The sequence below is a fragment of the Hippocampus guttulatus genome, chromosome 23, assembly GCF_054856545.1.
Source record: "Hippocampus guttulatus isolate MCC_2025c chromosome 23, RoL_Hgut_1.0, whole genome shotgun sequence".
NCBI classification, from domain to species: Eukaryota; Metazoa; Chordata; class Actinopteri; order Syngnathiformes; family Syngnathidae; genus Hippocampus; species Hippocampus guttulatus.
In genome coordinates this window covers 1,011,889-1,027,097 of record NC_141283.1, presented here as the reverse complement: position 1 = coordinate 1,027,097, position 15,209 = coordinate 1,011,889, and the positions used below count along the sequence as shown (strand labels likewise).

General features: G+C 45.8%; 1 protein-coding gene across 1 annotated transcript in view; it reads right to left on the bottom strand.

Moving 5' to 3' along the window:
* Positions 1–2,212: 2,212 nt before the first annotated feature.
* Positions 2,213–15,209, bottom strand: part of LOC147185597 (forkhead box protein O3-like) — a 34,717-nt gene continuing 21,720 nt past the window's right edge. Inside the window, exons 2-3 of the mRNA XM_086104066.1 lie at positions 5,481–6,913; positions 2,213–4,982 (exon numbers count right to left, since the gene is read on the bottom strand). Of these exons, the coding sequence (XP_085960192.1) occupies positions 5,495–6,913 (1,419 nt within the window). The 3' untranslated portion in view covers positions 2,213–4,982; positions 5,481–5,494. The remainder of the gene's footprint in view (positions 4,983–5,480; positions 6,914–15,209) is intronic.

The following is a 15,209-nucleotide window of genomic DNA, read 5'->3' as shown; positions in this document are numbered from 1 at the left end:
GGCAAGACAAATTGAGGCATTTATTTGTTGACTTGATAGCAAATTGAAACGGCATCAATTTGAGTTGGGGCCAATATTAGAGAAAATACTGCACCTAGACTCAGACGTCGAACCGCCACTTTCCAACAAAGAAGTTGCGTGTGAATTAGCAGTCCGATTTTAAATGCCCATGTGTGCCCAGCAAGAACATTTACTAACTGAAATGAGAACTTGTTTTTTTCCCCTGGGGGAGGGGGGGGGGGGCGGGTGTAGACTATTCATTTGGAGAGAGGTATTCATTTTCTTAAATAAATGACAGACCCAGTAATGAAGTATGGGTCAACCAAAACATACAAATCCTACGATGGCACACCTTCCAGAAGCCTTCTGTTCATCAGCAAGTCACCAATTGACATTTTGCATACGTCATAGCGTCCACACACCGAGGCCCTCAAGCCAGAAAAACTATGGAAATAGGTTGTTTTTCTTTTCGGTGCGTTATACAAATGTGAACACGCAGAAAGCGGCACATCACGTGGTTATTTTCAAACATGTCACTCCGGCACCTTCTGACGCACGCCAGCATTTCTCACTTCCCCCTGCACACGCTGTATTTCTGTCATTTTGTCGCACCTCACCCCCTGACACTTTTCGCACCAATACTGCGCGTCGCATCCTCACACGCCGCTACTCGTGATGTATGCAATGTTCCGGGGGGGCGGGGGGCATGGGGAAACATGCTCCCGTGGAGCAAACGGTGTCACTTTGACACCGTTTGACACACTGGCACGAGCGTGAACGTTGGGGCTGGACGCGCCGGCGCGCAAGTCGGCACGCTCCGCCGTGCTCCGTTACAGTCAGCCGATACGCTGATGACATCATCTCACTGCAGCAATCTAGCATGCGCGCGTGCACGACACTCGCGGCACAAAGACACCACTGACTCAGTTGTCAGGCTTCGAGAGAGACAAACCACTCGGCTGGATGGGCAGATAAATAAACTGATAAGATACCGTCGATACACACGGAGTGATCTGGATTTCAAATCACGTCATAGTTTAGCCTTACAGTCTGCTAGCTTTGTGCGAACTAGCTTGTCCGGAGCGATCCTTAACCTGAAATTTCCAGTGCAGCAACTCATATAGACCGACAATACTCACCGTCATATAGTATTTATCCTCTGTGTAGAATGACTGCAATTGCCGTATACATATGAGCTGAGACAACAAACTAGCTGTACAGTATTTTAAAGGCTTCATAGTTGATCTGAAGCTTGAATAAGAAGTTGGAGAGGCGTGCCCAAGAAAAAAAACGTTTCTGCGTCTGATCTTGTTGAGCGAAGCCTTCCACAAACAAACATTGTGTAAGAGGATTTCCAGGAACGTGAGAGGAACACGGAGTCTTTCTCATGATTTATCCCACCCCCCTGCCCAAACACACACACCAAAGTGATTTATCTTCTCGGGTGAATAGGAGGTGCAACGAAAAGTCCCCCAAAAAAGCAGTCAGCTTGTGTGAATCAACATGAGACGGACACGATATTATTGCCCTTTTCACTGCTCGCACTGTGAATCTCTGTGTGATTTTCCAACACTCACTTCCAAATTCAGCTCGCATTATAAGTAGACAACCACAGTTCAGCTACATGGCCAATATAAAACGGTACAGAAATATATACCTGATACCAAACCGCAATCTATTAATCCTTCCAAGTTAGGTTGGAGTCTTTTTTTTTCTCCTCTGGCTGCTGTAGAGTGGAGTAGTCGAGAAAAAACAAAGACAATGACAGCTATAAGATCATTTCATTTTTTTATATCATGTATGACTCATATACTGTATTTTTCTCACTATAAGGCGCATTCCATTTTCTAATCAGATGCGCCTCAAATATGGATCAATGTTCTGATTTTAGGACGTCGTATTTTCTCTGATGTTCTGTAAAGCGCTTTGTTACAACTGCGGCGCTCGTGAAAGCCCCATATAAATAAACGGTATTGTATTGTATTCCCTTTAGCGTAGCTCCATCTGGTGGATGCCTAGCGCAACCGCAACCACTATAGTAGCTTCTGTTCTATGCACCTTATCATGCGGTGCGCTCTATGTATGAAAACAGTTTAATTGAAGGGTGCGCCTTATGGTCCGAAGCGCCTTATAGTGCGGAAAATATTTTGAAAACGTATTTTTTTGGGATTATAAAAGGGAGCGCCGACAAAAAGACGGAACAACGAGCATGTGGAGCCTCACCAAGCTTTATTACATGTGCACCATTTCTTATACAAACTAGATTACAGTTCCAGAAAAAAAAGAGAACACAGGAAGAATACCCACTAACATCACCATCCAGAAGATTAATAATACGGGACAAAGTTGGACAGAGGAGCGTATGGAAGGGAGCCTTTTTACAAAAGTACAAACGAGGTGATTACGATTTTTAGTGGTCTTATCGCTTGAATTTTTTTTTCCTTCTGTTTTTTTTTCTTTAAATGTTCACTGCAGTAGAGTGTGGAAGGAGAATGACCGAAGCAGGAAAAAAAAAAAAACGTCATTGCTTCAGCAACCCAAGCAAATCTCTTCCTTACATTTTGTACAGTCAGTGTATTCAAATTCAAACGCTGAGCAGTTTTATTTGTTTCAAACAACATCAAAAAAACAGACACCCAACACAGGACAAGAGTTTTTTTTTTTTTGTGTCTTCGAATACACAATTAACCAGCGCAGAAAAGTCAGAGGATGGTTCAAGTGATTCTGATTTCGCAAATACAAAACACTGCTGTCCGAACACTTACGGCTGTCGTCTTTGTATTCGAATCGCTGTCAAGGGGGACGGCACCATTGCAATCGAGTTGAGTGGTTACAACTTGCTCATCCTTAAAAACTGCGCAGTCACACTCCTCTGCCTTGGTGATATATATATATATATATATATATGTATTATATATATATAAATGTACGTATATATACATGTCTGTACATTATTATACACCTTCATGTCACTTTCCCCTCACCTCAGGGCCTCCGGATCAGAATGCTACGACAACGGTTACACAATCAGCTTCAAGGAATACGTTTGCTTCGACCTGGACACGTCGGAACGTTTCTTCAACTCGACCTTGGCGAGGTATCAAGGGGTCAAGAACGACGAGGAATAGACGACGACGGGGGGTGGGGGACGTACGGGTGAGTAAATGCGTTTCACACACACAACACGGAGCTCCAAATGCAGAAATACATCAAACGTGTAGGGTGGGGGGGTGCGGGGGGGATTCTGCAAAGTAGCGGAGTAGTTTACCTTTGGACATGTCGATGTGTGCACTTGCCCCCCAAAAACATATCGATAACGCATTGGACGTTATCTAATAAATTGATATCATGATGTTTGAGTTTTAGGGCCATGCTGAACATTTTACAATAATAAATGTGGATTATTTTGAGAAAAAGTTGCAATCTTTCAAGGGAAAAAAAAAAAGACAGAAAGAGAAAAACTCCAGAATAAATTTCTTGAGAAAAATGACCGACGTGTATAAGATTAAAACGTCCTTATATTGACGCGCGCACCGCAAAATTCCCATGCAAACATGAATGCAAGAGCCACGGTTCTTCTGAGCAAGTTGGTGCGATTACAAAAAACCTCATCCTAAGCATAACGAGCACTTCTCATGACTTCATTCCCTTCAAACGGCCATTTTATTTATTTTTCCTCTCGCAAGAGTCACACTTCAGTGTTGGTCACGTCGCGATTCGCGTATCATTTCATCGTGGCCCAAAATCTACTTCGACGGCCCAAAATGGTCACATGTTACAAACGTTACAAAGTATCACGGAAATATTTATTTGAATGAAAATACCTTTACGAATACGCTCCCACCCTACCTGCTTCCCGCCCCCTGAGTGTTTCTATACATGCGCATTAAAAAAAAAGCAAAATCCCACCAAGCTAATGACAACAGCGCTACACACTGTGTGTCTTTAATTTTATCTGTGTGTGTGTGTTTAGACATGATGTGCATATGAGTGCTGTGATTTTGGCTGCCAGCATATCCTGCTGCTTGATTCAAGTAATTTGGCAACGTACAGAAGACACAGCTTATTGTTTTGCCGGAGGAGAAAAATGGCTTCTGGATGCTCCCACCAAACTTCCCCTCCAATCCCCTCTCCCATCATTTTTTTTTTTTGCAGGTCGAGGGTCAAAAACGGCACAAAATTCTCTAAACTAAACGAAGTAAAAGATTCAACACTGTTTTACATAGCACCTGTAATGCTGTGGAAATGTTCACATCGATAGAACACATAGATTCACTTTTTTTTGTTTCGTTATTTTTTTTCCGCTACATAATATGCTGTGATAACAAATTTTAAAAGTTCGTACTGTACAAATACCCACAAGTGAAATTTTCTTCTTAATATTAGTATTTTTTTAATTTAATATTTTTTTTTGGCGCTGCTTTCAAAAAAAAATAAAAAATCATGGAAATTATTCTGTTCAAGCCATTTGTAGGAAGTGCGTGGCGATAGTGGTGAAGCGCACACACACACGAGGCGCTCTGTTTCACGTAACGGAAAATCCCAACAACAAACATTGAACATTAAAAAAAAAAAAAGAATCACGGAAGGGCAGATAAATACAACATCCCCTGGGGAAAAAAATGCACTGGATCAGTTTTACACGGCTTGTCCGTGAGATTTGAATGGCACACTGCGCATTCATTTGTGATTTGTCCTTGTCGTCCCACCTGATGAGCAGTGTGTCTTTGAGAGCCTTATACACGAGAAAACTTGCATAATTCAAGAGTTTTTGTGATTTATTTACTTTTGTTGTTATTGTTTCGGAGGAGGCTCTTTCCAGGGGGGGTGGATCGCTTAAAAGTCCGACGTATCCCCCCCGACTCCGAGACGAGTGTTCGTCGTGTAAACACAAGGTTGGTGTTCAATGTTGTGCTGATGGCTGGTGTTGGCAAAAAAAGAGGGCGTGTCTCAGACTTGCTCTTGTGATGCGCAGTTCAGACCTATGGAGAGGAGAAGGAATAAAAAAAAAAAGATGATTACGATGGTTGATTTTTGCGAGTTGAAAGGGGGGGGGTCAAACTCATTTGAGTCACAGAGGACCGTTCTGACAGTGAAACCACAAAATTATTAATTGTACACAACAAATGAATAGATGGCTGGTTTTGAAATCAGTCAAGTCTATTATAATAGTTTGTTCAATTATTGTTCAAGTGACTGTAAACATGCCAGCAAAAGTTATTTACTACGCATGACAATTTGACATTTCGGTCCGGATTTTTAGCAAGTTGGCACACGTGATTTGCTTTCGCGGGCCACATAAAATGATCTGGCGGGCCGGATCTGGCCCCCGGGGCTTGAGTTGGACACCTGTGAGTTGAAAGAACTTGTTTTTAACAGTTGCAAGACCGGTATAGCGTCAAGAGACTTTTCAAAAAAAATCTTTCTGTTATGAAGGAGGTTCTAAGAGACGGGGAGGGGGGGGGGGGGGTCCGACTTGCCTCGTGCGTCCTCTTCAGCCGGGTACCCAGCTCTGAGAGGCCTGCTTGGCGCTCGCGAAGTTGCTGACGCCGTTCATGTTGACCAGAGAGTCAAAGTTAAAGTCCAGTCCGTCGGCGTCCATCAGCTCGTTGCGGATGATCGAGTCCATGTCGCACTCCAGGCTGCCGTTAAACATGTCGAGGTCCAGATCTGTGGGGAAGCGATCCTGGCAGACTCCCCCGCCGTTGCTCACCGCCCCGTTCAGGAAGATGGTGGTATCAATCTGCATGGAGGAGGACCCGTTTCCTCCCAGAGGTGAAAGTAGGAGCTGCTGCTTGGCGTTCGTCAAAGCGTTCACCTCGTTGGCTAAATTCAGGCCTCTGTTGATCGACCTCGCAGAGCTCTGATTGTGGTTGTTGCTTTGGGGTATCTCCCCCCGGTTGCCCGGAACCCCTCCGGCCGTTCCGAATGTCATGATGGGATCGTTGCGGAGCATGAAGCCGCGGCGGGAGTTCTGGGACACGATGGCGACGGCGCTGGCTTGCGACATGAGCGGGTCCGACTGGGTCATCATGACGTCGCTGTGGTTGTCGGAGTTCAGCAGGTCCTGCAGAGTCACGCTGCCGAAGCTGGAGAAGGACGTCTGCTTGTTCTCCTGGATGGTTTGCATGGGGGACGGACGCAGTGAGGAGCCCGGCGGGTGGGAGCCAAAGATGGAGTTGCTGTAATTTCCTCCGCTGTTGGGAGAAGAGTTGGATGAGGGCGAAGCGTTGGGGGCGGGTGAGCCCAGCCCGTTGGATTTTGGGACAAAAGCGAACCCCGAGGTCCCGTTGGAGGGCGCTTGTCCCGAAGCGGTTGTCACCAAGTTGACGTTATCCAGGTCGTCCATCAGCTCGTCTGCGAGCCCGTCGTTCAGGTTCATCGTCCCGGCCAGATCCGCCAAACGGGGCAGCTCGGCGGGGGCGGGCTTCCCGTTGACGGCCGCGTTGCCGGGAGACAGAGCTCTGCCGGGACTGGAGTACAGCATGGGCGAGAGGGGGCTTTCGTCATCGGGGACCTCGTCCAGCTCCGGGTTGGCCAGGATCGGCGAAAGACGGCCGCTCAGGGTGCTGGCGTTGGAATTAGTGCGGGAGCGGAAGTCCGTCCAGGCGTCCAGCTCCTCGCTGCTGCGTGATGTCGGGCTCCCCGGCCACTTGGAGAGTCCCGAGGGACTCTCGCCGTTGGCGTCGCCGGCCGCGGCCGCGGCTTGCAGAGCGGCCTTTTTCTTGGCGGCGCGTCCGCGGGCCGACTTGGTGTACTTGTTGCTGTTGTCCATGGAGACGGCGCGGCGGCGAGGGGCTTTGCCGCCCTTGCCGCCATCTGGGTTGATCATCCACCAGGAACTCTTGCCCGTGCCCTCATTCTGGACGCGGATGAAGCGGCTGTGCAGTGAAAGGTTGTGCCGGATGGAGTTCTGCAACACAAAAGGCCAACTCGGCGTTACTCCATCAATGACGTGTTTAGTGGATGAAGATTTTTTTCATGTGTTCCATGAGCATTTACGGTCCCCTCCAAAAGTCTAGGAACGGCAAGGTCCGTTCCTTTGTTTTTGTTCTTTCCCAAAGATATCGGCGTTTCAGATCCGAAAGATGAATACGAGACAAAAGGTCAGAAATCCAGCTTTTATTTCATGGTATTTACATCGAGATGCGTTCAGGGCACAGGGCACCTTTTGTTTGAAGCCCCACCCACTTTTAAAGTGAGCAAAAGTATTGGAACAGACGTGATTAAGTGAACTCATTCACTCCCAAAGACGTTTTTAAACGTCTTTTCAGACTTGGTCTAGAATTGGCTGGTACTGAATGAGTTTTAAAGAGAATAACATTTGATGTTTGGTGCACAACCCGTACTTGCCGTTGACTGTGGAATTCTTCATTTGAAATGATCTTCCAGGTTACTGCAGCCCCTTTCAGTTCTTGTTTGTTTTGGGGTGGGCCGGGGGGGAGGGGGTGTCCCTTCAGTCTCCTCTTAAGGAGGTGAAATGCATGCTCTGTCGTATTCAGGTCTGGTGATTGACTTGGCCAATGTTCCACTCCCCCCCGCCCCCCTGTTGCGTCGGCATTGTGTTTTGGCTCATCGCCTCGTCGCATGATGAAGATTCTACCAATTAGTTTGGATGAAAAAAAAAAACGCAGCGGTTTGAGTTGATGTCTACGTTGTACAGTAGGTACCCGCGGTCGTTGTGTTGAGAGAGACAAGAGGGACAGTGAGCCATCATCGAGCTTCTGCCAAAGAATGAACAAAGGGCTCCTTTGTTGCGCAAGGGGAAGATTCAGTAACGGATCATGTGTGCTCGCGCGTGCCACTGCCGATCGATCAAAGTCCCGGCTTGTTTTCCCATGGACTACCCGGCAGCTTCCTGGGAGATTGGGAGCACATGACCGCCCGTGTTGCCGCGCATGAGCCGTATTGTTTTTGCTTCGTTTGTTCCATCGTAAACACGGCAGCCTGACGGACGCGACTTCAGTTCAATCACGCTTCGCCGGTGGGCGGGCGTGGAGAGACGCGGAGGCTCGGACATGGGCGCCGAGTGCTCATGACTTTCCAAAATTCGACACGATTCGACGAATCTCTTTTGAGACTCGGATCACCGTCACGCAAACAAACAAATTGAAGCCGTTTTCCGATTTTGTACAACGGGCCACAAATGTAGGCCAGAATTTTGAGTCGGATGCATCTCGTGAGGAGAAATTGCAGTTTTTTTTTTTGAATGACGGTGATGGGTGACAATGTCATCAAATCGCACCGGCGCACCTCCTTTTCTTGTGCACGCTGAAATTGAAGCCGGAGAAGAGCCAAAATGCATTCCTTGACACACGATCCTCTGCGGAATGTGACACATGGCTTCTTTCTTGTCTTCCTGTGCCATGAGCTACCGAAGCACTTTGGGGAAATTCATTCTCAACCCCCCCCCCCCCCCATATTTTTTTCTCTCTCCTTTTCCTTCCCACCTCCTCATTCCCTCATAAACTCTTACAGGACCTGTGGGACCGAAGGCAATGTTAATTCCTCCCATTTAAAGCAAGCCTTCCAAATTACGGCGGCGTGTTTTCCTGCGCCGATGGATACGTTTTAACGCCGTGACACTAGTGACCGCGTTCTCGGGTTGAAACGGGCAAAAAGTCAAAATCACAACCGTGTTTTTTGGATTTCCCGTTTTTCCTGGGTTTGGTTTGGATTGGCAGTACGCTCGCAAAGGGAAAAGGAGTGGGCTTAGATTATCCCCGTTTTTAATGTAGGGTGTGAGCAGAGTCCTAACTTTTTTCTATTTGAACATTGCATGCATACGTGCATAGTTGTGCCTTCAAGGCGGTCAAGCGGAAAGTATCGTCCGCTGCGTTTTTGAGACTCTAAGTTTTGACTGGAGTAATGTGCGCTTTTTTTTTCTGACGCAATCCCATCAAAGAATTGCAGTCGATGATGACCGCTGGATGTTAATGTTTATGAGGGTTGAGCGTGTGTGTGTGCGTGTGTGTGTGTGTGTGCGTGTGTTTCCTTGCAACGAGGTAAGGTGAGATTCCAGGGAGACCACTGGTTATCCTCTGGCACCGTCTCTCGAGGCCTGACATAATGTTGTCCGATTATCCAACATTTTAACACGCGCGCACACACACACACACACACACACATACACACACTCAAAACACTTATGCTCTACATACTTCCTTCTTGTAAAGTCGCGCAGGGGAGGAGGGGCAGCGACTTGAGAAATGTAACCCAAAAAAAAAAAATTGTACGTCTCTCATCTGGGCTATTTCCCCAAAGGCCATTAATAAAAAGAGCTCAGTGAGACAGACAGCAGCTCCGATTCATGCCGACAACAGCATCCAATGCTCGATGACACAACTCTATAAACTTGACAGACAACATTTTGGATCCACCCGCCGGGTACAAATCCAAATAAAATAAAGACCGTCTCTGCCGGCTGTAAACAAAGTCAAGATCAAAAGTATGTGGTGGGCCTTCGGGTTTTTAAAAAAAAATAATTTTTTTTTAAAATGCCTTAAGTTACACAATGCATGCGTTTGACCCAGCTAGCATGCGGTACGGCGTGTGTTGACATTCGCCTCAGATTAGTTGCCCGAGTTTACATAACACATGATAAGCGTGCTTTGCGTCAGCTGTTCCAAGTGCAACAAAACAATCGGGTCACCTGCTCGGTCAAAATTGAGATATTGCGGTTTAGTCTAGACACTAAAAGTACCAAATCCTGCATTTAAATAAGGAATTAAAGTAGAAATAAGGAAGAATGCCCATTCAATGCAAATATTAGCGCAACATGGGGGGTGTCCAGGCAGGTCCACCAGTTTTGTAGCCTACGAAAAGAGGTGATCCCGTTGGTCGCCATGGCAATGCAAAAGATGCTCTCCTTATTACAAGGCGATGCCCAAAAGTGTTACTCTCGGGATGAATTATGACCTATTTCCACGTTAACTAATAATACAGTTTGCCATTTTAATCACATTATTAATAAACAGATCCCCCCCCGCCGTCTCCATATGTGTTAAGTGAGCTATGTGCTGTTGCTGGCTGATGAAACACACTGCAACACCTTCTCGGAACCCCTCCCGACGACTCCTCAATCCAATTCCCCTCAGCCAATCCCCTCCGCCGCAGCTCGCACGGCTACATCCACTTAGGAGCAAGTGTGGGAAGCCACCTCAGCCAATGGGAGCGCTCCGCCTCACGCTCGTCATCGCGCATTTACGACATCCGGCGTGGCGGGAGCTGATGTAACCCCGTGTGCTATAAAAAAAAAAAAAAAGCACACCACGAGGAAAAGCGACCCAAATGGGAGTTTGCACCTCTGGGCGTCAGTCAAACGTGATAGTGTTCAAAATGGGGGGGGGGGGGGGGGGTGTTTGGCGATGGTGAGGACATTTTGGCATGACGGCCGTTGGTTGTTCCCACGTGTTGCTGGTGGACAAAAAGGCGTCTGTAGTGCTTCGGCTTTGACAGGGCAGCTGCACAAAGTCACTTTCTCTTATACGTTCACACTTGCTCACACGCACGCACACGCGCGAGCGCTCACTTAGTGTCGCTCTGCCGAGAATTCAGTCAAAGTCATTGCCTTTAAAAAAAATAAATAAATAAATAAATCTGTCATGGCAATAATGCAATATCGGAAAAATAAAAACAAATTACAGAATACGAAAATAACAGTCGGAATATGGAGGAACATGCACATATGTAACACGTATGTTACGCTTGACAAATAAACATGTAACTTCACCTCAGTTACCACTGCGGAGAGAGCGGGATTATTTATACTGTGGTCACACTGACACACGCACACACACACACACACACACACACACACACACACACACACACACACACACACACATACAGTGTCCTGCTTCCAGCTGCCCTGTGCTCTGGACTGCAGACAGAACATTCCATTCCTGACAATCATAAGTGTGTCTCAGCCTGTGTGTGTGTGTGTGTGTGTGTGTGTGTATTTGTGTTCACCTTGTGTTGACGTATACACTAAAGAGGGATTTTGAGCTGGGCGATGGAATCCTGCTATACCTCATTCCCTTTATATTGGTGCCGTACACTCCCTAATCTCCTCCACAGTCGGTCTTAAAATCCAAATACGCTTTGCTTGCTAAAGCAACGGTGATACATTCACTGGTGAGTAAATGCAGTTGAAGTATTATTCATATTGAGGCCGTGCTCCATGATTTGGACTCTTATTTTTGCACAGTTACACAATTCAGAGCGAAAAGTGAAGCTCTTAAAATATAATCGTACGATGAATAAAAGAATGGCACACTTAATAAAATACAAAAATTGGCAGAAGCGGGAATATTACGGGAAAAAGTTGAAATGCTACCCCACAAAAAAATTAAATAAAATCATTAACCTTTGCAGAAAAAAGTATACTTAATATGACAAGATTTGATTTGTATAATAGGGTCACAAAGTCATCATTTTACAGGGATAAAGTAACAATATTATAAATATAACATGATAAGCGAAGAGCAGTCATAATATTACAAAAAAAATCAATTTTCTATCATTTGGGTGGTGTTCTTTTTGAAATTTTCCCCGACCATGCAAATGGCACGACATTCCCTTCTAGCTCTTCAAATTCTTTTCTTCCCCGTTTGATTGACAAAGCGTCTGCAAAGACTCCGCCTCTTCCTCCATGTGCTCATTGTGTAAGACCACATGGTCAGAGAAGTGCGTGTGTGTGCGCGCGCACGCGTGTGTGTGCGTGCGTGTGTGTTTACGGTTAGGTTTCCACCAGTGAGCGAGCCCGAGGTGGGGGAGTTGCCCGACCCAGCCCACCTCCGGCAGCCAATCGGAAGCGTCGCGGTTCGTCACGCGTCTTTAGGTTAGTGTGCTTTTGATGAGAGTTTCTTGGAAAAATGCGACTATATGTGAGATCAGACCCAACACGCACATGCGCGCCGAGAAGTGGAAAGTCAGGCGGAAAATATATAATGATATAACATATGGAAATTGTTCGACTGCGCCAAGCAGCTGTTTGTGTGTTAATGTACAGTATAAGTGTGAGTGTGTGTGTGTGTGTGTGTGTGGAACAGTTTATGATATGGTGTGTTTACTCTGATTTGGGAGGACACGGGATACCACTACAAGACGTTTCAGGACACTCTGTCCTAGAGCATTCAGAGCCTCTGCACTTGCCAAGAACACACACACACACACACCAACTGATAGCAGAAACTCCCCAACAAAGACACTTCCAGACCGAGCGAGCTGGGACATGCCCAACGGGAAGCATGAGGAGGAGTTGCTCTGACACGTTATGACCATTGGTCATAATTATGACGTTAATATGACCGAGGTGTCGAATACGCCGCACAAAGTAGCTTGAGTGACATTCACGGCGTTTGTAGGGTTTATTATGCAAGAAAAATACGTTGGAATATTGTGAGGAGAGTTGTATCGTAGCCACAAATGATTCGGAATATTAAGAGAACAAAAAGACAGGAAAATCGTAAGAAAAAAGTTGGAATATTACAAGACAAGATCAGATCTGAGAAAAAAAAAGTCTAAAAAAATATGACGGATGATTTTACAACAAAACTAAGAATACGACATGAACAAAATTGGACTGTGGTCTATTGACGTGAATATAAAACTATATTACGATTAAAAAGTTACAACAATAACATCTTATTCTTGCGATGACCAGGAGAGCATTTTGCAGATCATCCAAATTATACCGATTAATCGGATTAAAAAAAAAATTGCATCGTTAAAGAAGAATAATAATACGGATTATGAGGAGCAGGTCATATTTTTGTACACTCGCAACCACCATGAATGTGTGTGACTTTAAAAGGCGGGGCTTGGCCTGGTGAGTGACGTGGGTGTCAGCGAAATAGCTAGCTCAGGTTAGCCTGTCTCTGTGTTGATTGCTTGAATCTATCTTGTAGCCATAGCGAAGCCATCACGAATGCCTGAATACGTTTAGATGCGCTTTATAATGCGAAAAATACGGTACGCTAACTAAGTGGTCAAATAAAAATATTTCATCCCAACACAACAACATTAGTCGTTGGGGTTCACCGTGTCATTCTACTAACCTAGTTGGCGCAGATATTGTAAAGACCGGCCAAAGTGGGATTTACTGTTCGGGCGCAAACGTAACTGCGCAGCTTGGCATAAACACACTTTAAATTTTTTATTTTTTTTTAGACGAGGACAGATGGGGGAAAGACGACACCCTCGGCAGGGTGTCTACATGATTAACGACGTCTCTAGCGGCACTGATGTGTAGAAGGATGGAGTGGCGGCGGTCTCATGATTCATAGTTAGCCGGAATGGGAATGCCGCTACTCCTGTGGGGAGTCATGGAGCGAGAGATGAGGAATACGTGCGCTAAATGAGATTGCCATCCGCACCTCCTTACAAATCAACGCAGGAGCAAAGAGGGAAGGATTTCATTACGGATGATGTCAACAGTGAGAGAACGGTAAAAGTGCTGGCGGCGGTGGACATTTTATGACCGGCGTTACAGTGTCCTTGGTTAAGATAAGAAAATCGCTACCATGCAGTCTTCAGCCCATTTGTTATCTTAGTCGAGCAGAACCGACGAGAAGCTGAGAGCCTCGCCCAAGTGAATCATCACATCGCCTTTTAAGTGTAACTAATGTCAGATTAAAAAATAAAAAAAGCTAAAGTTACACGAGAAAGTATTGATTGATATCTTCTTGCTAAATCAGTTCGCATCCTGTTCAACACTTTCAGTCAACAGGCTCGCTATCGTTTTTGATTTTGAGCATTCCTCGATACCAAAATTGAAAACCTCGAGACATTTCATGTGTTCCGCTTCGGAACTTGGTGCCAGTTGGCCGCGACACGATAGTTTAGTCGTACACGCGGAAATTATATATCATTAGCATCTTTTCTTTTAGACCACAAACGTTACGTCAGTACGGAGCCTCGCGACTTTAAGTGGTTTCACAGACAATTGTGCAACACAAAAACCTGAACAAAAGTGACCGCAATTTAACAGGAACAGGATCGTTAGCTGCTTAACTGTCTAGCGATAGCATCTTTGTTTCAAAAACATCTCCAGAGCATTTGGTCCGAGAATGTGTTCGGAGTGTCTGTGTTTGACAGCTTATGAATTGAGTTTTAGTTGCCATGTTGTAAAGCTAAACGAAAGGAGGCACCGACAGGAACGGTGAAGCTATTATGGGATTAATTTATTTTTATTTTTTTGTCAATTAGAACCAATCAGTCACAAAGGAAGTGAAGCCTGGGTTGTTTTAACACATGGAGCCTGCAGAGGGGGTGACTAAGGTTTATGGCCGTAACACTTAACACCATGCAGCACACTGTGGGTGTAGGCTTGTGTATCCATTTAGAACGGGGCTTTGCTTGTTCAGACAACTCTTAGGTTACCTCAGGACAGCGGTTCGTGGAAACCCAGTTCGCCGTGCAAGACAGGGTGCTGTTCTTCAGAAATCACAAATGGATTTTTTAGGATGTTCAGGTCAATTTTTAATTTTTTTTATTAAGATATTAAGAGTTTTTGGACATGGCGTCAAAACTGGTCCTAAGACAAACAAACATTTACCCTGACCTCAACCCCAACAAACACCATTAGGGGAAATCACCACGGAGACTTTGAGACCTGTCTGCCCGTGTCTCCTCTGCGTTTAATTACTCAACGGCAGATTAGGGAAGATTCCGTGGAATATTACAAAAAGATGATTTTGGACTAGGTGGACACAAATTGGACACAAAACTGTTGTGCGAATACATTCGAGTCTACTCATTTGCCATATAGGGCATACATGTTGCATGTATGGCGGCGCTTAGGCGCGCTCCCTTCTTCTGATCCCATGTTTTCACAACAACGGCCCCCTTGCTGGCTTTGTAGCCACATCCCGAGGCACGCACACGCAAGACTGTTTTGGAGTTTGGGGGGGGGGGTTCTCTCAGAGTCACATTCTCGCGGCTGCCATCTTTTCAAGATCTTGCGTCGGTGTTACCGACGATCACAGCGTAACACCGCATTGCTCTGGTCAAACACAGACAAGAGCTGCAAATCTTCTTGCTTGATTGGTTTGGAATTTGGGACGTGCTGTTTCCTGTTTGTATGCGGGTATCTGTGTGTGTGTTTGTGTGTGTGTGCGTGCACATGTGCGATTGGTGCCGCAGAGAAGTTTGCATCTGGTCCAAATTAGCGCCGAGTCCCTGCTGGCATTTAGGGCTTGTTCTAA